The sequence below is a fragment of the Labrus mixtus genome, chromosome 10 (genome assembly GCF_963584025.1).
Source record: "Labrus mixtus chromosome 10, fLabMix1.1, whole genome shotgun sequence".
NCBI classification, from domain to species: Eukaryota; Metazoa; Chordata; class Actinopteri; order Labriformes; family Labridae; genus Labrus; species Labrus mixtus.
The window spans coordinates 4,358,213-4,381,424 of record NC_083621.1 but is presented as its reverse complement, the minus strand read 5'-3'; the positions used below and the strand labels follow the sequence as shown (position 1 = coordinate 4,381,424).

At 39.5% G+C, this 23,212-nt stretch overlaps 1 protein-coding gene across 1 annotated transcript in view; it reads left to right on the top strand.

The window, feature by feature from the left end:
- Window positions 1–570: 570 nt before the first annotated feature.
- Window positions 571–23,212, top strand: part of LOC132982569 (LIM and calponin homology domains-containing protein 1-like) — a 99,021-nt gene continuing 76,379 nt past the window's right edge. Inside the window, exon 1 of the mRNA XM_061049120.1 lies at window positions 571–878. Within this exon, the coding sequence (XP_060905103.1) occupies window positions 777–878 (102 nt within the window). The 5' untranslated portion in view covers window positions 571–776. The remainder of the gene's footprint in view (window positions 879–23,212) is intronic.

Here is a 23,212-nt window from a genome sequence, read left to right as displayed (position 1 = left end):
TTTTTTTAATCTGTTTTGGTTGTTTTAAAATGTCTTTGAGTATTCTGGGAATGTCTTTTAAGGTTAGTTGAGGTAGCGGTTTTTAGGGTTCTAACGTAAAGTTAACTGTGTACCTCGATTATATTTAACATTACGTTATTTAAATCGTATGTATAAAATGGAAGGTTTAATTATTTTGTAGCATATAATTTATGTACAAGTTATGCAGTATGTATGTTACTTTATCATTTATAGAAGCTTTTCATTTATTTATTTTTTTTCCCTTTTATTGTTTTGATTTGGTTAACTGACAACTGTTTTCTGTTTTGTGAAATCAGGTTACTTTGTTTGTTTTTTTGCAGCTATTCTTGTTTTGATATACTGTATAAATGAAATGTTCAAAGGCTTCATCTTAAACCTTTTCGGCCATTGTTTTATTTTTATTTTTTTATTAGTGTTCGAGTATGTTTTATGCTTTATGGTCATGGACCGAAATAAATATTCACTACTACTATTTACTCGAACGAAAGGCTTTTATTTTGATACGCGACACCGGAAGTCCTGTAACTAGGTGTGGCTGACTTGACGCTGGTCATCATCTACCTACAGGCTCCCGAGAGGAGCGATACCGGAGAGCAGGAACTGGTTCGTTCGCCTCGCCGGTGCTGCTGCAACACCTACAACCGACGGAGGAGAAACCGGCTGACCGATTCTGGGGGAATAACTCACCACTGAGCCGCTTTTTTGCAAGAATCCTACAGGCTCTAAATACTTGGGAGAGCACAGCCTCTTCGCCAATGGCAAGTCCGGTTGCAGACATCGGACCGTCTCATCAGCATCACCCGGGGACCGAGTCCGCCGCAGACGCCGCGTTTCAGGAGGCACAGAAATGGATTGAGGTGAGTACTTTATTAACTGTTCAGCACTCTACTCCCCCCCCCCCCTGTCAGACGGATGTGTGGCCTTAGTTACTGGTTTGCAGCATGTGTCTGCAGAAGCTTCTCCTTTAAAAGGCAGCTGGATTTTATTGCTTCGTCACCTGTTGAAGGGTGACTCAACCAGACACAATGTGGTCCAAGATATGTGTAAAATGATAATGCATAGTGTGTCACTGTGTGTGCTCAGTAATACATATGTTTAGTTTGTTGTTGTTTTTTAACCTTCTGCAATTTAACATCCCTGCAAGAACTTGACTACATAACTACCCAAATACTTTCTGAATAGAGTCGTATGCTTCTAACTTTAAGCGTGTAATATCCCCAATAGTATATTGTCTGTCTTCGTGCTGCAGCCTCCTTATGTTGACCACTCTCTCACTTGTTTTTTTTGGGTGCCATTATACAGTAGCTGTGGCTGCCGTGGGGCCTGCTGCGTGTTTGGCTGAAAACAATGAATGCATCATGTGGAATGGATTTTTTTTTTGCCTGTCGAACAATAATCACACAAACAAGGTTTTGTTCTGGGAGAATTTCAATCATGACACTCGCCTGCCCCCCCCCCCCCCCCCCCCCATTGCATTTGACTTTGTCATCCTGCAGTTGGCTTGCGCTGAGTGCTTCTGTGTCCACTGATGGCAGGGTGTTTATCTGTTGCATATGTGAGGAATGCATGCCTCAGCTTTGCAGGTTTTAAAAGCTGTTGTGAAATCCCACCGTGGCATGACGTGTTTAAAAGAGAGTCAGTGTATCAGGGGAGTTTGTAAAGATTATGTGGACTCTGCATGGTGGGGTACACACACACTTTACCCTCATTTGCATTGAATTTATCACTGACTGACTGAATGCTCAGATTCGGACTACCTTTGCAGTCTTGCAATAATCAGTCATCTTGTTTGTAAATAAAACCCAAACGTTTGTGACAAATTGACAGATTTAGTCAATTTTTCAACTAACAGTAGTTAAGACATTTTAGTAATTATTTAAGCAATTTCTTAACCAGAAAGGTTTCATGTTGGAGCATAGAGATGACTTTTTCTGGTCAAACTTGTAGGAACATTTTGTTTTCCTTCTTATCCATGTTTTATATAAAATGTAGGAATCATAAGTTTAGTTTAATTATTGTTTAAGATCTACTGTAGGGCGCGTTCACCCTGTTTTTGTGTTGATGGCAATCAATATATATGGACCACGCTCACCTGTTCACCGGGGTATTGGCTTAAAATGGAGAGAAAGGGTGAGCCTGCAAGCGGAAACTTTCTGTTGACCGCCACGACACACTGCACCGCGATCACACACACAGATGTTACGATCAGGTAACTGGTTCCAGTTGTAATTTCACGTGTTGTCGAATACATGATGCATCTTGCATCTGGAAGTGAATTATTCTGACAGTGCGTCACAGATTGTATTTCCTAGCTGCGCCCTTTTTTCCTGACGACCTGCGCAGGCCGATATAGCAGCGATATAAATTATTACTCAACACACATATTTAAGAAAGTAGGTTGTAGTTGCAGCCTTCTCAAGAGTTTATTTGTGGTCTGTGCAGAGAAACCAGTCCACATTGATTTGACTGATTCCTTCTTTTCTCAGTTCATGCGTCTTTGATCCATTTTGTTTGTAGCTTCTTCTTAAACTGATTCAGAAACATATCAATAAATATCACTTCAGTGTGTAAAGTGAATTCTAGAGCAGTGTGGTTCTCAACTGATCGAGCCTCAGGACCGGCCACCAACTCCCTCATGAACAATCATGAAACTAAATGTCTGATATTTATCAACCAATCAGATTTCTTAAATGTACAGTTTTGCAGTTTGGGCCTCAGGCGGTAGAGAACATGTGACAGAAGAGGGGACTGGAACAAAACAAACACGTTAACGCGTTAATAGACATTTTTAAACACAATTTCCTTTCCATGCACACATTCGCGAGTCTCTTGACCCACAAAAATCTGCTCTGTGATCCACTTATGGGTCCTGACCCACCAGTTGAGAACCACTGAGGACCAATACACTAATGGAATTGCATTTATAACTACTGTCTCTCTGCTTTGATACATCTTTCTTTTTGACTGTGTTGATCATGAATGAGTTGTAACCCTCCAGGATATCTTTTCCAACTAACATTAAGACACTGTGTTAAATCTAATCCTAGAGTATTGTATCTCAAAGTAGTTCAGAAAACGACAGCTCCTCTCCTCTTTAAGAGTGTCATGCTCCAATGCAGACCTATTTAGCAGCACCAAAGTCCTCGGAGGGTCTTATCAAGTCTTTAAAAAGCCACTACTGACCTAGAATCTGTGAGGCAGATCAGGGCTGAGAGCTAAAAAGATGAGAGAGAGAGAGAGAGAGAGAGAGAGAGAGAGAGAGAGAGAGAGAGCTGATACCGCTCCTCTGTTATTGTTCCTCTATCACACTCTGCCCTGCAGGGACTGATATCATTACCCATACTCACCTGGTGACAGGCCTGCAGTCACCTCGGGGAACCGGAGACATGTCCCAGGATTCCTGAATGAATAGAACAACATTTAGTGACAGTCCCATCTGTCTGTGTTTATTTAACTGCTGTCATATATGATGTCAGGGTTTGAGGCTACAACATCTAAATGTGCACAGAAAACATCCTCACTGTTGACCTGCATGCTTTGTGTTGTTCACTCTTCAGTCCTGCAGTCTAAAACACAGATGGTGTTGAGGCTGCTGTTGAATACCTACTTGGTCAATATGTTCTAGTCCTGTTATAGTTGCACACACATGAGAAACTGACAGTAGATTTTCACATCAACTCTGTAACAATAATAGAATAGAATAACTTTATTGATCCCAAACTGTGAAATTGTGGCGTTACAGCAGCAGGTTATCAAAGCAAATACAACAATATAAGAATAGATACATAAATAAGCACTTAGAATATAAAACATAAGAATAAGAAGAGATTTATACATCAAGGATCTAACTTAACATTCCTACTGGTTTAAAAAAAAAAGATATAAAAATACAACATTTATTCAGGCTCGTCAACTGAATGTAAAAATACTTGCTGGAGGTAAGAGGTGTAAGTTTGCAAATGTGTGTATCCTGGACGATTAGGCTTTTTTATGTAAATGAGATAAAGTTATTCTTTGCACGTGGGAGGGTTTGCACTGTACATGACTTTTTCCTAGATCCCAAAATTAAAGCAACTGAGTAGGAGACTGATCCCTTGCAAAGAGGTACTTATGTTTATGCTCTTTCATGATTGATGAAGATGGTTTTGGAGTGAAATGCCCTTTGGGTAAATGAGAAATCATGGATTCATTTGGTGAAAGGGAGAAAATGTGTTTTCATCACGATCAGTACCCGCTGTGGAAATGTTCAGAGAAGCACAAAGACAAGACTTAGCTGACATGTACAGCTTGTGTGGTTTCCATGGTGTAACGTAATAGCACTGAGCAGCAAAGATAGAAATATGTTTTTCACCAAGAGCTGGTTGAACTTAGTTTGTCAGTGATACATTTGTCCTACAAAGAAACGTTATCCTTACTGTCCACTTTGAACTGCAAAGTGTTCCTCTCAAAAGTGTCACCATGGGAACTTAGCGTCGACAAACAGCAGCCGAACTCTCTTGTTTGTTAAACCAGACACCTTGATGAAGCATCAGCACCTGCACTCATTAGGTCCTCGCCCACCTCTTCCTCTCACCATCTCATCAGTCACTCTGTTGTTAATGACGGTGTTCAGGCTCCTCTGATCTTCAGAGCAGACTGGCTGCTCCCTTGATGAGGGTGGAAACCTTCAGTTGGTCAAGTTGATTGATTTGTCTGTTAAGGTTTTGCGGTTTAATTTGTAACAAATGTTTCATGTCATGTACGTCTTTGTAACCTGCTACTGGATGCTTTGAATTTCCCTCGGGATCAATAAAGTATCTATCTGTCTGTCTGTCTGTCTGTCTGTCTGTCTGTCTGTCTATCTATCTATTGAAACCCAATGAAAGTGTCTGACAGGCTCTTTTCCCCACTAACACATCTTTGTGGTTTGATAAATTGTCTTTCTTCAGTATTCTTCTTGAGTTCAGCGTTTGGCAAATTCAAATGAAAGCACAACTGCGGAAACGTGAATCCATTAGGAGTTGCATTATTTCGTCACTGGCCTTGTTGTGATTAAAACCTTTTGAAAAAGTTTCTTCTGATAGATTAGCAGAGGACATATGGGAAAGGAAACAGTTTGGATTATTTAATCAAAAACTTGCAAAGAAGGCGAACCCATCTGGCATGTGGAGTGTCATAAATATTTTGTCAGTTCAAACACAGCCAAGTGTAAGAGATTCATGCATACAGTCAATCATACTCAGTCAGAGCTCACAAGATTTAAAATCTTTGTGGACAGACAGTTAAGCCTGCATGGCCAGACAGGCTGACTTGCTAAGCTTAAAACACAATACATGATTTAAAATCTGCTTAAAAGTGAGACATGTCAGCTGAGGCAGTGCTGACGTCTGCACTGAATGGTCGGTCATCTTGGACTCTCTGCAAATGAACTTTTAGTTTACAGATGGAGGTTGTCCAGCTGTTCTCACAGTTTTAAAACGGGCATTAAATGTGTCACTCGATCAGGAGGTGGCGCTCAGCCTCTCATGAATGATTCTTACTTCTGCGTTATGTGTCAATAAGTTAATAATCTTCCTTGTCAACACGTCTTTTTTCCCAGAGCTTGTCTTGACCCGTTCAGCGTCTCCCCCTCTAACCAAGACATGACATGTTCAAGGGGCTGGGAATGGTGGAAACTTCATTGTGATATGCCTGAAAGGGAAAGTGATATCATCCACATGTCAATGTCTGATATTATTCCAGTGATATCATTACACCCGGCAGTCAAATAACCAGACTGAACCAACGTTATTAGATTGTCTGTTAAGTACACCATATGTTAACAACCAGAAACTCGTGCCCTGGGTTTGGATCCTCTTACTCCTTTCAACAATGTGCACTGTATTTTGTCTCGGACTTGAGTGTGAAGGCAGTGTTGTGCTGTGTAAGTCAAAGCGCACACCTTAACTGTAAGTTGTAACACGCCCCCCCCCCCCACATACATAATGTATGATGTCCAGTGCAAAAAGGCAATGTAAGGCATTCAGTAGACATGAGACTATACTGTAGCCACAAACATCCGATTCGAGCAGACCTTCAAAATCCCCTCCATCCATTGTCAGCTTTCTCCATAGAGCCTGTTAGCATAGCTTCCAAGCAATATGGCGGACGTTAAGTTTCGATTCTGGGAGTGAGTTCCCACCTACTGATCTGTGATTGGTCTGTAGCTTCAGTGGTCGAAAATATGAGGAACTAGAGTTGTAGTTTCACCCCGCTAACCGCAGCAGCTTCCAGTGACGCAAAATTACGATTTTTGCGTCACTGGAAGCTCCTTTTCAGACTCAGAAATACAAAGATTTCCCGTCTCAGGGGAAAATGAGGGCGGGATGCACGACCATTCAAAAATACTACCAGGTTTCTAATGATACAAAGATTAATGCAAATGGGTGAAGTATCCCTTTAAATGTGTCCAATGAGACTTCACTTGAAGACAGCTGCTGGTGTTTTAAATTAAAACAAGTTAAGGTTGTATTAGAGAAAGAGGATATATACCTGCACTGTAACATGTTAATGTTTTGAATCTGCTCTTTTCCTTCTTGACAGCAACAGAAGATGAAAAATGAAATTCATCGCAGTGTTTTGGCTCTGGGCTGTTTTTGAAAGATCTGTAGTCGCTCCTGAATTCATCCCCATGATGTCATTCCCAGTTTGGGGGCATTGTCAGTCTTTCCTACAGAACAGCTTTCTTGTCAGTTCTTCTCAAAGTACACGAGAAGAACAACAAAGCACGGAAGGCTGCTATTTAAGAAGGAAGTGACTGTCAAGGGTTAAGGCTAGATCGAGGATGTCTCCTTCATCACTCACCTTAATGCTCTGCTGAGCTGAAAATCTGTGGTCTACCGTCGCCTTCACCCCCCCCCCCCCCCCCCCCCCCCCCCCCCGCTCTTCTTGCTGTGCAGCTGGAATGATGAGCTTAGAGTAAGGTTAAGTGAATTATTCCAGGATGAGAATTAAGTCGAAGGAAACATGGGCATTCAGTGGCTCACATCTTTCCCTTTGCTTTTCATCATATAGCTGAATGTTTGAACAGTCAGTTTATTTACTGTCTTGGTGATGTTCAAACGATTTGGATGAAATTAGATCAGAGAGATTACGGTAATTGAAATGTTGTGTTTTCATGAAAGGATCAGGATTTACTTCAATAAATCAGTTTATTCAGTCGACAATCGTGAAGTTTTTGTGCTGGAAAATACATTAATATATTTTCAATTAGTAAGGCGATCTTTATACATGATTTAGTTACAAAGTAGACAAAAGGATAAAAAACATTAGAACTTTTTTTACTCAATAATGAGAAATCTAACACACTTTAAAAAATCATTCTGCAGTTTTTGGCCTCCACGTTAGACAATCAAAGATGGCCAATCAACGGTTTGTTTGCTCTTCCGTCATGTCACCCTCCATTTTTCATTGTAGCTAAAGATGGGACAGATCTGATCCAATATCGGTATCGGGTCCGATACTGACATAATTTACGTATCAGATATGGGACTGACGGTGCCGATCCACATCACAGATCAAGAAAACATTCCCAACTCACACAGTCTCGCTTTGATGACGTTCAGACTGAACTGATGGTGTCCACAAATTGTTATCACAACGTTCAGACAAGATGAAACAGCTTCTTCTAAGTGATAAAAAGTAAAAGTTCTTGCGCTTCAGTTTAACATATTTAATTTGAAAACCTCACAGACGTTGCTGTATCCTGTTTGTATGTCAGCCAGCACAATGTAATGCAATGTCAGGTTTACTTCAGCTTTGTGTAGCCTTACTCATAAGACCAACAACAACAATAACACAATTAATGATTTATTTTAACCCTCATGAGTCACTATGGACATTGTTGTCCATTTGGTCAAATGTTTCCTCTTCATCTGGTCATCATTTTGTCTGTCTTAGTGCATATGGAACACATTTTTGTGAGAAAGTTTCTCTCTTGGCACATTTTATTTTTTTAAATAGATGAATAGAACACTGTGAAACATGTTTACTACCCTCTTAAATCACTAAGGACAAAAACATCCACTTCCAAAAAACGCTATAAAAATAGAACAGATTGATATTTTTTTCTCCTTTTTTTTTTTTTGCATAAATCAAGAAATAAAGAAATGCCAGAATCATGTAATCAAACTGGCATTTAAAGGGTTAAATTCCTGATAATTATTCAATATTTGATCGTTTTGAGCACGGCTGGAGTTGTTTAAGAGATTTATGCAAAATAAAGTATAAAAAAATATCAATCCGTTCTGTTTTTTGGAAGTGGACATTTTTGTCCTTAGTGACTTAAGAGGGTAGTAAATGAAACTGATGCTTGAGGGTTAAAATATCTGAATCAGTATGTATCGGATCGGAAATTTAAAAAAGTGGATCAGTGCATTTCTAATTGTTGACATCATTTAAAAATGACCCCTGCCAGTGAGGATGGAGAAACACCAACCTTTAACTCGAAATAGCTTCATTCAGTGTTTGTATCATTAACCTGATTTCAACTTTTAAACCTTATAACAAAATCAACCACTTGAAATAAGCAAAGTTGAATTTGCAACCTTTTATTTACCAGTTAACCCTCGTCTTTAGACTTCCATCATAAACAGGAATACTCTTTTAAACTAGTGGAACATTCAGTGTCTAATCTACTTTAAGAATTTATAAAAAATCATTATGATCATTTTTTTTTGCCGTGTCACCCAGCTTTATCTCCAAAGGAGCAGCATGCTGATGACGTTGATACTGTACCTCTTGATTATCTTTGTAAAATAAGTTTTATTAACAATAGTTACAGTTCTGTGCCATTTATTTATGTTGCTCAAATCAAATCACCCAAAGCATTATTAATTGAACATGCCACAACAAAATAATCTACTCACTGCTCGGCTGAGCTGCATCTCGTTTACGCGCTATACGCTGAACTTTGGTGGCTGTGGTTTTTACAAACTGATTGGTTCTCCTTCTTTGCCAGTACATAAACGAACAGCGAGCAGCTTCAGTCACTTACACAGATGAGAATCCCGGAAAGTAAGATGCTAATCGTTAATCCGGCGGTTATGATCTTCTTAATCTCAGCAGAAGCCTTCTGTCCTCTCCTGGTGAAGCAGAGAAAAGAGCTGGCGTGTTGACATGGTGGCATTAGTGAAATAGCAAAAACAAGGGATTACACGTTTCAGGGAAGCCACATTTTTCCCGTCTATATCAACCATATTATTTATATTACTCTGAGGAGAAAGTAAATAACAGGGGTGGCATATTTTGGCCACCTTGTATGCTGATGACTGTTTGCTTTATTTCTGCAAATAGACTGATTTGAGGATTAAATGTTATACCAACAATAATCCAAGTATTAAGACAATGATGCAGTTGTAAGCAAAAGCCTGCCAGGGTCCAGATGGGTCTGTATGAACACACGCACGTTTGAGGTGAGAGGTGATCATGTGGTGGATTACTAAAGCAGAGGGGAGATTAGCCCCCTCCTCCTACACTACGTGTGCATGTGTTAACATTTGCTGAGGCTTAATGAGTTCAAGGTATTTTTTACATTTTGTAGTTTTCATAGAAAAGAGTTGCCCACAGATTGCCTTGTTTTCCCATCTGCTGTTGCTGATCTTAAAAGCAACATCACTGATTATTCTTCCCTTCTGTTGTGTCCTGCCTGCTGCTGATTTTTTTTTGAAACACCCTTCATCTCAAGGAGCTTTCATGTAAAGCAGTGGATCCATTGGCTGCTGTTCATAAATTCCAATAAGGTCACTGTGGCTATTTTAAAGGCGGTAGCAGCCAAAGTAGATACAGCACAGTTGACAGAGAACACACAGGCAAAATGTTCAAATGTTATCTTCTGAAGCAGCATAAAAAGGCCCAGCTTGAAATCTGCAGGTAGTTCATTTCACTGCCAAATTTATTCAAAAAGCCGCTTGACTATGAGTGCCATGAGGTGCATAAAGTTAATGTTTCCCAAAATGATATTCTTATATATATATATACATATATTTTTCCCAAAGATATTTACATATACTGTCGTTCTAAAAAAAAAAAAAAAATTCAAACCCTGTCTCCTTTTTCACATCTGCACAGCTGACCAATCATGACCTGGCTACAGAAATTGGTTTGAACACAGCCTATACAATCCAACAATCCAACAATCCAGTAAAATGCAAAACAAATAAAAGCTCCCCAAATTTGATGTAATAGTGAGATATCCCTTAATCCACTGTTGACCTGTTCAGGTTGTGCTATGCCTCTCTTCAGATGTACGGTGATTGTACGTCGATAAATAGCTGGAACAGAGCACTGAGAGAATATGAGCTGCTTGGTCAGGATGTCCCTTTGACTATCTGGCTCTGCTAGCGAGCACTGTGAGTCTGTCGGTGACAAGGTGAACATATTCATCCTGTTCAACTGTCAGGTCTTTGTGTTCACGCACCGAAAGAGAAAGAGAGCTGTCAAGGAGGAGAGAGCAAGACAGCCTGGCACTCAAACTGCACTGTGACGTACACACACACACACACACACACACACACAGACACACACACACGCATCAGTGTAATGTAGAGCTGACTGTGTGCCAGGGCTGCACAACCACTCTACAGGAAAGCTGTTAGCGATTGTTGTTACTTGCCACTTTAGCCAGTGCGCCTAATACTCACTGGGAAAAGGAATACAGCTGACAGATGCTGACAGCGTGTTACTGCGAGGTCATGGGGGTTTCGTTTTTTTTAATTTTATTTTTTATAATAGTAAACATTTCAAGTATGTAGAGAAAGGTGGTTAAAGGTGCACTATGGAGATTTGGTAGTGAAATTTGAAAGTGGGAGAAGTGAAACAATTCTGTGCTATATTTTCTGAACTGAATACACAAACTTTATTCAAAGTAAAAAATGGATCCCTCGAACACTGTTCGGAGCTAAGAAGCTACCAGGAGAGTTACGGTTTCACTGTTGCGGGCCCCCCAACATAACTTTTCGCGTAGCATTTTATCTTCAAACAGTGTTCCAGGGACCAAATTTTCCTCTGAGGACAGTTTGTGTATAGAGTTATGAACATAATAGCACATAATCTGTACACTTCTCCAACGTTCACATTTCTCTACCAAAACTCCATAGTGCACCTTTAATGTCATAATTGTATTGTAAGCTTTAGATTCCATTTAAATCTGCGTTGTGTTAGCATCTGCTTTTCTTTTTTCCTGACGTACACACGTCTGCATTTTTGCTAGGAAGAGGCATTTCTTTGTTATTGCACGTGTTTAACTTTGTGTGTAGGGCAGCAGATTGGGTGTTGGCAAGCATGTGGTCAGACTCTTTGTAGACTTAAACCTTACCTTGTAAAGTGATGAGACATTAAAAGGGGAAAATAAAAGCTAATGAGGCGGAGAAACTTTATTTGTGTTGGTTTCTGCACTAACCGCAGCTGCTTCAATTAAGACATCCCCATACTTTTTTACAACCAAACACAAGGCGTTGTGAGAACTTTTTTGCAATGTGCTATGCTACCTCCACATGAAAGCCACAGCATGTCCAAAATAATACTATTTTATTCTAGTAATAGCATTGCTTTGAAGCAACCATTAGATGAAAGCTTTTCAAGTTTTACTGAAACAATCTGCTCTCCTTGAAATGAGAGAGCAGCCAAAAACCAAAGATGACATGAAAACAGACACACAGCACTCTGCAGAAGACTTCTCTGACCCGTCTGCTTTAAATTAACTAGGTCAACATAAAATACTCAACACTGGCTACAGGAAGAAAGCACCAAAGAACTGCTTTTAACAGTCTCCATCACCACCAATACACAATTTTAACAGTTCAGTCACAAGCCTGTTCTTTAATCTTTGTCCATAATTACAGGCTGGACCTCCTCTCTCATGTAATCTGCCATCACTCTATTGATTGCCCCGATTCGTAGGCAATGTGGGTCACTTTACATGCCTCCCAATTTAACTGATTTATGTACTTTTTAAGTCAGATTTTCAATGAGAGGTTGCTGGTTAAGTTCTTTGACCAGCTGGAATAACTTTTTTCCTCCTGTAACATTCACACAATTCTGCACTCTTCTTATTCAACATCTGTTGGAGCTATTTTAGTTGCAGTTGTATGTTAGGTTTGCGATGGCCAGCTTTCTTGTGTGGGTGTGAAACTGGAAAAAAAACAGCTGAAAAAATCTTAAAAACATGAACTACATGAGGTGTTAGTCATACTTGCACTATTTGAAGCTGTTTCTTTGCAGGCAGGCATATGGGACCCTCAAATACATGATAGTACAGAGACTGACATTTCTTCTCTGTCCAGGGGATGTTTCTAATTGGGTCATGCAGGCTGAGCTGGTTTCCTAGTTTTCTGAGTTGGGGCATTGGGGAGCTGGTCTCTTTCTGGCTATCGAGGGAGCGAGTGCAACCGGTGCCGGATGTTAGGATGACTGACAGTCTAGCAACAGTGTAAAAAAAATCATTTTCTTTTCCTACCTGGCTCTCGGGTTGCTCTGATCTAATGTCGACAAAGGCCAGATAATATTGGCTTATGATAAAAACTGCACACCGGTTTTAAATTGCAACCTTTTTTGATCTGTGATCAAAAGAAAGACAAAGGAAGAATGCTAGTTTTGTGCATATGGTAGGCCCCAAACATTTCAGTTTATTGGTTGTGTTGTGTTGGAAATGCAAAAACACTTGAAAATCTGTCTCTCTTGCTCTTATTTACAAGACTAAGTTTTTAAGCGCATGGTGCAACCTAGACATTGAAGTACCACTGGTGATTTGTGACAGACACCGGCTCAGATCGAGTCCCCCAGTCTGCTGCGTGTTTCGCTCTGACACTCAGCAGAGTCGGCGGTCTCACACGCTCACTGACCAAATGGCACCGCCTCCTCCTTGTATCGGGTGGAGTGTCCCTGCGTTCAATGAAAGTGGCACAGCAATCAGGCCAACCTGTATTCTCCCCTCTCCAAGTTTCAGCAAATAACAACATGAAGTGGGTTTGATTGCTTGCAGTGCGCCTCTTTCAGTCCGTCTGGGGCATTGACATAGGCCATGTGCTTCACGAGCTCTGGAAAGATGGAGCTGTTTCCTTCATAAAGTTAAGTAATTAGTGCTCAAGTTTAGTCACTTCTTTCTTCTTTTTTTGAGCCAAACTGTTGTTCTGTGTTGTCTTAGGAGTCACTGCCAAAGTAATGTCAGTTCAGTAAAATAAAAAAAAAGAAAGCATCATGAGACTCAAAGTAACATTACATTTAATTCTCACCTTTATGTAAAGTAAGAAATAGAATTTGTTATTTTTATCAGAGAAACGTAATTGTTAAACACAGAATAAAATAACATTTTTACTTCACCAGACCAAATGACTCGGGTCAGTTATGAATGGAGGCTTTTAGAGCTGAGTGGGATGGCTTTCATTGTCTCACACACACAGCTTCACATGATTCTGTGCCCACTTGTCCCAGCATTCCTGAGCCCCTGCATCCCCAACCCATTCAAAAGCACACACACACACACACACACACACACACACACACACACACACACACACACACACACACACACACACACACACACACACACACGCCTACAGCTCCCCAGCTGGAGGCCCCCCACCAACAATGCATTCTGTCACCACACTCTGGAAAGTGACACAATTGTAGCTCAGCTGACTGGTATTTGTCTGGACAGGATTGCATGATGCAGCACTGCGTTCACTGCAGTCGTGTATTTCTCTCATGTTAGATATTTATTCCGGTTTGGATTTGAACTACAGTCTTCAGTTGCCTTCCACAATACTCTGCATTTGTTTATTGATAAAACGCGCATGGGACTAACTAATACCTTTTCAAAAAGTAGCCTTTTTTCAAATTTTATTCGAGAACAATACAAAGATATAGTAGAGTTTTGTTTCAGAGGGAACGATCAAATGGAGCACTGATGAACATGCACGTTCCTGACCTTTGTGCTGCCATTGCTGCCCCTCCATTAGTATTAAGCTTAATCCATAGCTGTTATTTTCATGAGAAAAGGCGTCTGCATGCTTTCTTTTTGTCCAATTTTTCATGCTATGATTGACTTTTCAGTCCAAGTGGCACACTTTTGCACTACATTAGAATTTAAACACACATAATAAGCTAATTCTGAAACTACCAACCTGTATTAACTTGTAAGAACATCAATTTAAACTATATAACTGTATATAACTTAAAGTAACCAAGCTTCAAGTTACCTGTTCTGATGGTTTCTTATCATCAATCTGAGTGTGACACTTGATTCACAGGGTTAAAACCACATCCTCATAAACATCATTGAAGCAGGTGTTGCGTAGTAAACCTGACAGTGTCTGTCTGTTGCAGCTTCACTCAGTGCTTTGACATCTGTAAAATAAAGAGGAGGCATGTCCCTCTTTATCTGTGTTTTATTACTTCTCTCTGTTCTTTGGGAGGGGAACATAAAAACAGCTTGTTAACTTTACAGCAACAACTGTACCAACTCTAAGCAACAAAAAAAAAGTCATATGCTTGAACATGAAACGTAGTTTTTTTCAAACAATGTTTTACCGTCATGACTTTGGACAACAGAACAACGTGGGGTAATAACTAAAAGACTTATACATCCACCATGACTGAATCTATAAATAGCTCCACCTGCTGTCCAGAAACTCCACCCTCAATGCCAAAAAGTCTGGGTTAGTGGACTCATTTTTGCAGTTTTTTTTATTGCTGGTTAGTTAAAATTAGACCCTTTCCATTAAGGCAGCAGGATATCTGCATGACTTCAAACATTTCCCATTTACTTCCTTAACGTTTGATCAACAGGAAGTTTATTTTTGTCTCTGTCAACATCAAAAACAATTACCCCAAAGCACATTAGAGATGTTTCTTTGATATTCTCTTCTTACATACTTTTGCTTGAGTATCTAAAACACTGCGGTATGGATATAAATAGCACTGAAGTACTATGTGTGACCCTTAAAACATCACTAATATTCATGTAAATAGGATAGTGACATTTTGTATATTTGTTGGATATAAAATGATTGTTTTGACCTTTCTTTATGGAGACCCCCTTCCTCTGTTTCTACAATGACTTTCACCTCTCCTTTAAGTTAATCTAAGTTATCAGTACACTAAAGGGTAATCGTGATCTTTGATTTTGGTAATTATATTTACTTAATGATGTTTACAAAGAAAGTTATATTAAGTGCACAGGGTGTTGTGGTGATGTTTGCTAAATGTTTTTATATGAAATGCAGCAAAGCCTGTTGGAGACCATTTTCACTTCGTCTGAGTCAGGCAGGAGCTGTTAGAGGCCTGCCATGTGTCTCGGTCAAAACACGAGAACTTCAGTTATCACAAGTCTCTCTAGTTAAGAGTGTCAACTAAATACCAACAATGGAATGGCTTAGTGTACAGTACTGGCCTCTTGAGTTGTGTTATCCCCATCAGCTTGCTGGTAGCAGGGGATAAACTCTAATCCTGATTAATCTAGCCAGCTGCACCTCCCACTTTTGGGGCGAGCTTGACAGCTCCCCTGGGTGGCCTTAGTCTAGTTTTGACACTATCATTAGAGAGCAACAAGAAGCTTATCTGTGGATATTGTATTCGAATTACAACCTGAATTAAATATATATTTTTTCTATTATAACTTGCCTAGCTGCAGGAGTATTGTAAGCAATGAAGGATCCCCATCACCTCCCCAATTTGGTCAAATACACCTCGATGATATCTGGATTGAACTAGTCTGTGTAATGGCTACATGGCTATCTGTGCAAAGATGATTGGCTGCTTTTTGGAGACAAAAGCATTTGCATAGATTTTTTTTTACCCTATAAAATGCCTTTGTGGTGCTCTCATTGTGGTGTTGCTCTCACTTTCCCATCTCGACATGTCGCCTCAGAGCTTCAAAACAAATAGCTCATGACCTCTCCCCTCTTTGGGGTGTTTTCAAAGGCTTTCCAGGAATTTACTAATCTTGAGTGAAGTGAAAGAGACAAGTGGTGGAGTCTCAAAAACAAAAGCTAAACAAAAGCTAAAATGTGGTCGATATCACTGATCAGTTTATTATTACTGTAAGAATATCCTTTAAACATTATCAGCTCAAAATTTATATTTTTCTGGGATTAATTACAAGATTAATGCATTCAAAGTAGAATCTAATTCCCATTGCAGTGTGTGCGACTAAAATAACACATAACAAGATTTTATAGAAAACATTCACGTTCACATTGTGCACTCACTTAGCAATAAACTGTTTGTGTGTTCAGTAATATAATCAGTTATTCAAACAGCTACTAAGCAACTTATGCAATGAGGAGGAAAGCCTAAGCTTCAGTCAGTGAACCTTCCTAGATTAGACGTATAATCGCTGTTGTGAAACTGTTCAGATTTTGCGAAAAAGCTCATTTCTCAAAGCTAGATTCCAATCATGTTATTCCTAACACTGTACTCTATCAGTCATCAGTTCATCTCAGATTGCTTGTTTGTGGTGTGCAGTCAGTATAGCTACTAAGTAAAGGAGTGTGGGCTATAGGTCCTACAGAGGAAACTGGGGCTTAATCTAATAACTAAATTCCTCTTAAAATCTTCTTAAAGAAGTATTTAATATGATCGCATTTGTGCATTTTTGGGGGTTAGCTCATGATCACGCAGTTATGCTCGTTAGTCCTGCTTTTTTTCCACATATGTCACATGGATTGTTGTATGACATAACCCTGCACTTAATATGACTCCAGTCGGTCACGATTACAAAGTCACCTGCAGTGCAAAAGTTTGTCTTCTGTCGTTGGGTTTTTTTCCTCCATCCTAGAAAAGTCTGTCAGAAGTTTTATTTTAAGAAGTTATGGCCATAACAAGAGTTCACTCACTTTTTCAAACTCTTGGCTCATGCATGTGTTTATCTACTGTCCACATGAAGTAGTCTTTATGACCTACAATCTTCTTTTCACATAGGGATTACCTTAATGCAGGTGTTTTTTTAAACCATCAGAGATCTAACATAAATCTCTGTTCATGTATCTCACTGAAACTATTTGTGTCTGAAATTTTGTTTTTTTAATTACTGAAGGATCTGGTTCTTACACATGCAACATACGGGCATCTTTTTTTACAAATAGATTACTCAAATAAGTTAAGGTAATATGCATTTAATGTCAAACAAAGTTTCCTCCCCTGAAAAAAGTTGTACAAGCAGTAACATCTGTAGTTTTTGAAGGGCAACCATTTGATTTTTTTGTGATTAGGTGAACCTTACTCATGCTAACATATGTTTAAATAACTAATTCTGCTAGAATATTAATGACCTTTTGTACACAGCCTTACCCGCCTACGCAACTTTCAACAAATTGAGGAAAAACAACCATATTTCTAATCCCTAACCCCTGTAGAGAAGCACAATGGCAGGATTCCTGTGCATTTGGAGTAAGGAAAGCTGGCTCCAGTGCTTCCTGTTCCTAATGGGGGGTCACTCTTAACATGGACTGACAGATATCCATGTTCTCAGGGGGGACAGAGGAGCTTAGCCCTGGGAAAATGTAGGGGTGGATGTAATTTCCATTAAATTGCACAATCAAGAATTTGAGTTCATAATATGGGATATCGGGGCTTTTTAAGATTTACAGTCATTGAAGGTAAGCTTTAAACGGCCACTTATTGTGCGTTCCATTTACCTTGAACTTGGATCTAGTAGCTGAGAATGACGTCACACCTGAGTTAATAGTTTGTGCGCAAAAAAAACATGACAACATGTCCACAGATAAACCTTGCAGGATACTATCAGTGTGATTAATTTAATTACACACAAAGAGGACTACTTTTCTATTAAACACATTACGTTACATCACAAGTAATTACAGTTACTTAAACTTTACTGTTGATGCACGTATAGCAGCCATGTTGGATTTTAACTGGGACTACTGAAGTTGCTCCGAGTTTTAAAGTCGGAAGTCTGAATTCGGGGGATACCAGTCTGATGACATATCAGACTGGTATCTTGGAATTTCTGACTTCCGAGATCAAATGGAACGCACCGTTATCCTGTACAACATATGCATCTTAGAATACAAATTTGTCATTAGTCTAAGTGCACAATATCACCCAAAGTGTCTTAATTGACTCATAATATGAATTATAATTTACATTTTCAAGTGTGATTTTAAAGACCTTGTGAGTTTGTCAAATTAGTTGAAAACAAAACAGATTTAAGCCTCTTGTGTATTTGTCATGTCAACGTTCCCTGTTTTATTTGACCTAAATATCTGAGTACAATTGAGCTGCCTCATTGCTATATGTTCTCTATTTCAGGAATAGCAGTACGCTCTTTAGATGAGCGTGTTATGGAAACCGAGTTGTAATTGAATCAATGTTGAGTTTTGGACGTTTGAAAATGTTCAACACTAGAGATCAGAAGCGGCTGTAAACACGCTGAGTAACCCCCATTGTGCTCCAGCGTTGACACCGTTTGTCACTGAAGCTCCTGATTAATTCAACCTTCACGAGGACAGAGCTTCGTAATGAGAAAAGAGGGAGAGCATGTCTGAACGTGTAACCAAAGAATGAATCTTATCATGTTGATAGTGTCGAGGGGCTTTTTGTGTGTTTTGGCTCATATACAGTCCTCCCTCTCTTATAATGACAACATGAAGATGAATCTATTTCTTATCATCAGTCTTGTATTTACTCAGATTCAAGGTCTGTTGCCTGGAAACTGCTCTGAGTAGGGTGCACTTCATAGGCACGGTGCCAAATCTTTATATTGCTCAGTCTTCTAGAAAACAACACTTTTGTTACTGTTGAATAATTTCACTGAAGAAAATCTACAAGGCTGAACTCTGAGCTCGAAGTTTAAGCCATGTTTCCAAGGAATTAATATTAGCTGGGGACATGCAGACGAGAGGTTTAAAATAATTGCAGGAATTGTCAGTGATACTAATCTGGTACCTGCAGAAATTGGGTAATGGCAGTGGTCATGTGATAATACTCAAGATTATACCAGTCCCTTAAAACTCCTAGGAACACGACGAGTTGTGTTTTGACCTTGACTACGTTTCTGCAATCATTTTAAATTGGTAGTTTATTCTTAAATATTTATTGTCTTCTTGGAAAATGTACATTTTATGCTCAGACTGCACAAAAAGCCGTGCTATGATGTTGGATGTTACGGATTCTTGTGATACAAAAACAGTTTGAACATGTCTGAATACTAAGAAACAAATACATTTCTTTACAGATTTTCTGCATATAGTTTTGTTTTATAAACTGTGACTGTTTATGTGAAATAAGATGAATAGGTATGCAACATATCACCCTGCTTACCAAAACGCAATACAGGTAAATGAAATAGCAATGCCTGTATTATGAAACATATTGTATGTCTATGATCTAGTCACTTCTTTCTTTGACATCAGTTAAGCACTGCAACAAGAACCCAGTTAGGACCAGATCTTTAGTTCAAAATTATACAAATAAAAATATACTCTGTGTTTATGCAAGACATGTGTATTGATAAAGTTAAGACAACACAGTTATTTTCTTCATAAAAGTACCTTTTCTGATCCAACACCAGCCCAATGGCATCAAGATGTCAGTGGAAACTGGATGTTGCCCTCAGCCTCATGGAGACTTTGACAGGCAGGATATTGGAGGCTGACGGAGGCCCCTGGAAAAGCCCTGCTGCTTAGGAAGCTTATCTCACAAAGCTAGTGTAGACATGGAGTCCCTTTGTTTCTGATCTTGCAGAGCTCTGGAGGGGTTGTCAGTAAAATCATGGTAAATATGTGATATATGGTGAGGTAAGACTGTCTTCTGCATGGGTTTGTTGATGGGTAAAATTAGTGGAGTTGGTCTTGTGAGATATACCCGAGGATCTTAGGTGTTTGAAGAGCAAACCTTTAAAAGATCACGTCTTTGATATGTGCAAGTGACAGTAGTTGTCCATCATGATTACCGGTAATTTCTTCTTCTTCATTTGATCAACTGGCTCTCACATGTCCTCTTCCCAAATTTGAATTGTTTCCATATTTCATGGAAGAGAAAAACACATTTTATATTTCTTTGTAGTCTTTCTGTTTTCATATTCACTTCCTGTATCTTATTTAATTTAAATGAAATTGAGTGGGACGTGAGGTGGGTTAGAAAAAAACCCAGATTTGTAACAGCACTCCCAGGATAATGCATACATTGACCAGGTGGCATTTGTGCCATTGAGGGGAGAAAGGGGTACCCTGTAGTGTGTGCTGAGTAGGTGGTCTCAGTTAAAGCTGTAGTGCGTGGTACCACAATGAAAACCCTGTGTGTCCCTGACCCAACCAAATGGTCCCACTCTTCATCTGAAGGCACATTGTTGAAGAGATTACACAGTTCACCTTACGCCCAACTTCTTGCATGATAGATAATAGCTCTACTGAGAAGCCGAACACTTTTAATAAAGGTATTCAACAATTTATTATTGATAATGTTGACAGCAGTGAATTAGATCTCATTTTCGATTAGTAATACACTCAGCAAGCTCACCAGCTTTACATTCATAACTCACTCAGGTCATGAAATAACTGAATTGTAGGCGCAGAATGAAAGGCATAAAGATAATATAACACAACAGTATAAAGCCCCTGTATACATAAAATTGTCATTATCAACCCAAACCATTGTCATCATCATAGTCGTCATCAGTAATTTCATTAAGTGCGTAGATGTTCATGAAAGAGCTGGCTCTTTAGCTTTTTCTTAAAGGTGCAAACAGACTCTGCAGATCGAATGGAGTTTGGAAGTTTGTTCCATTTTATCTTTCTATATTATCTGTTAGCGCGGGAATTTTAGCACCTTGGTTGCATCAAAAAGCCTATTATGCTGTGAACCTATGTTTGCCCCCCAGTACCTCCACAGTACAGTAGAAGAACTATTTAAACTTTAGTTAACAGTATCAGATTTCAGCTAGCTGCACACAGCGAAGCCATTCATTTCAAGCGGGGCACTGTGTTGATGAATAAAGGAAACTAGAGCAACGTAACAGATATCTGCCTTTGAGGAGTTTCATTTGACCTAGATGTTGTTCTCATACTACTACTCAGGTCTTATACTAACTGGAAACCTTCTTCCTACCAGTGACTTTACTTCACTCAAGAAGTAAACTTGGTGGAATAGAATAAAAAAGGGTCTGCAGCATCTTGTGTGATAGCTACAACATTATATTCTCTGCTGCACCAACACTTTACTTCACTTTAAGTCATTTAGACTCAGGATGCACATTTCAAGGACTCTTTGAGAGTCACTAGCATTCTTCCAAGTTCTCACAGGACAAGGATGTACCTGAGTTCATTAGCTTGATGCTAACTTACAATAGAAATCACCATTAACAGTCTAACACATTTCATTCCATTGCTGTAATTTTAACTCATGAAACAGTCTTTTTACTTGACCATTCTAATGATATAGATCGTTTAACTGATTATTTACTTAACCATGTAGAAGTACAATGGATTGTTTCTTTAGTTAAGAGATGTTCAGTTAGCATCTCTGGAGTCCGTAACAGTCCATACACCACAGTCCATGCTTTCTTCTTCTGTTGTTATTTATTTGGTGGTTAGCCAACAGCTTTCAGATGTACTGCTGTGTGACGGCCCTGTGGCCTGTTAGGTTGTTCCTTCTGTCTTCTTGTGTTGAAGGTTTGTGTTATTGGTAGGCATGACTGTCTAATCAGCCTGACTGAGAGCACCTGGGCCCAATGTTCCCAGTCATTCTAAAAGCTGCCACCTTAGCGTGCTTAGGGAGACTTTCTGCATGCGCCTTGTTTGGTTGATTTGTCTTCCTTCTCCATCCTACACATGCACAATACACTTTCCACACACCCACTCACTCACACTACTGACTCTACTGACAGCCAAACTTCATCTCTTTTGCAACGTAATTCATATTTTTGTAAATAAATCAGTTTAATTAAGTGTTATTTTGGTGTCTCTCCCTTCATTTGCCATGGCCTACGAGCTGTTAATTACATCCAGGCGTCGGTAAAAAGTAGTTAAATATATTTTTAAGATGATATAAAAGTTGCAATTGAAAGTTGAATATTAAGTGCTGATGGCTCTGTAAGATGCTTTGCAGAGAGGCATTGTGTTATCACATAGCTATGACTGCCTATACAAGCAAATTTGTTCTAATGTTGTGTTAGCTTGCAAAACAAAATGAATTGACTGAAACTGCTCCAACCCCACCCCTATCCATATACACACTAACATTTGTATTTATTTAATTTTAGAAATTACTGGGCATGCATGTCCCAACTGTCCGAATCGCCTCGTAGCTAAAAGAAGACAAAGTCATCAACCTGCCTCTCACCCTGCAACCTCTTTTACATGTTACCCCAACACAGGTCCTTTTCCTTCTCCTTTACCCATGATAACTTCCACCCATCCTAAGGTCTTCCTTTCCCCTCATGTGGTTTCAAGGCCCCGCAAAGACTGGAAAAGAATGGGGGGGGGAAATCATGGCAGGGAATGGGGGTGGGAGTAAGTAGCAGCAAAGGGGGCCAGGAGTGGGGTTAATCCACAACCAAAACATTGTTCCATCATCTAATCAGGGTGGAAATGGGATGGACTGGCTGGAATACTAACATTTAGCTTAGGGCTAGGCCATTTTAGTTGCAGGAAATTTGGCTTGTTTAATCAGAGGGGCTTATCAAGAGTTGAGGGTAACGGGAGGCATAGAGAAGGAGACTGGGCGTCGGAATTCAGACTCTTTAAGCTTTTAGGAAAACAAGTTTGGAACAAGCAGTCTCCTCTGCCTGAATACCAGATTTTAAAGTTCGACTGCAAAAGATACTGTCTGTTGCATGGATACAACTGAGGCTTGTTTTTAGCAAACCTTAAACTACATTTTAATATCAAATTTAAGAGATGCAATCAACAAAAAACTGCCACGCTGTGCCACTTCTGGTAGCCCAGCATGTTCCTATTCACAACATTTTACAATGCCATTGGACAGGGCTGAGTAGAGGACTGTCTGGCATTTGAATGGTTGCAGGGTGGTAGTGTGCGGCACACTTGCTAAGCATTTTTCAGCCTCAGTGAGTATAAATCACGGCAACAATGCAATAGACAGAATTAGAGAAATGCTGATAGTGTTATAGTTTGGTTTATTTTTGCAATATCTTCACTCGGATGAAAATGTCTCACTTAAAAAAATATGATGCTTACAAAAGATAGAAAAACATATA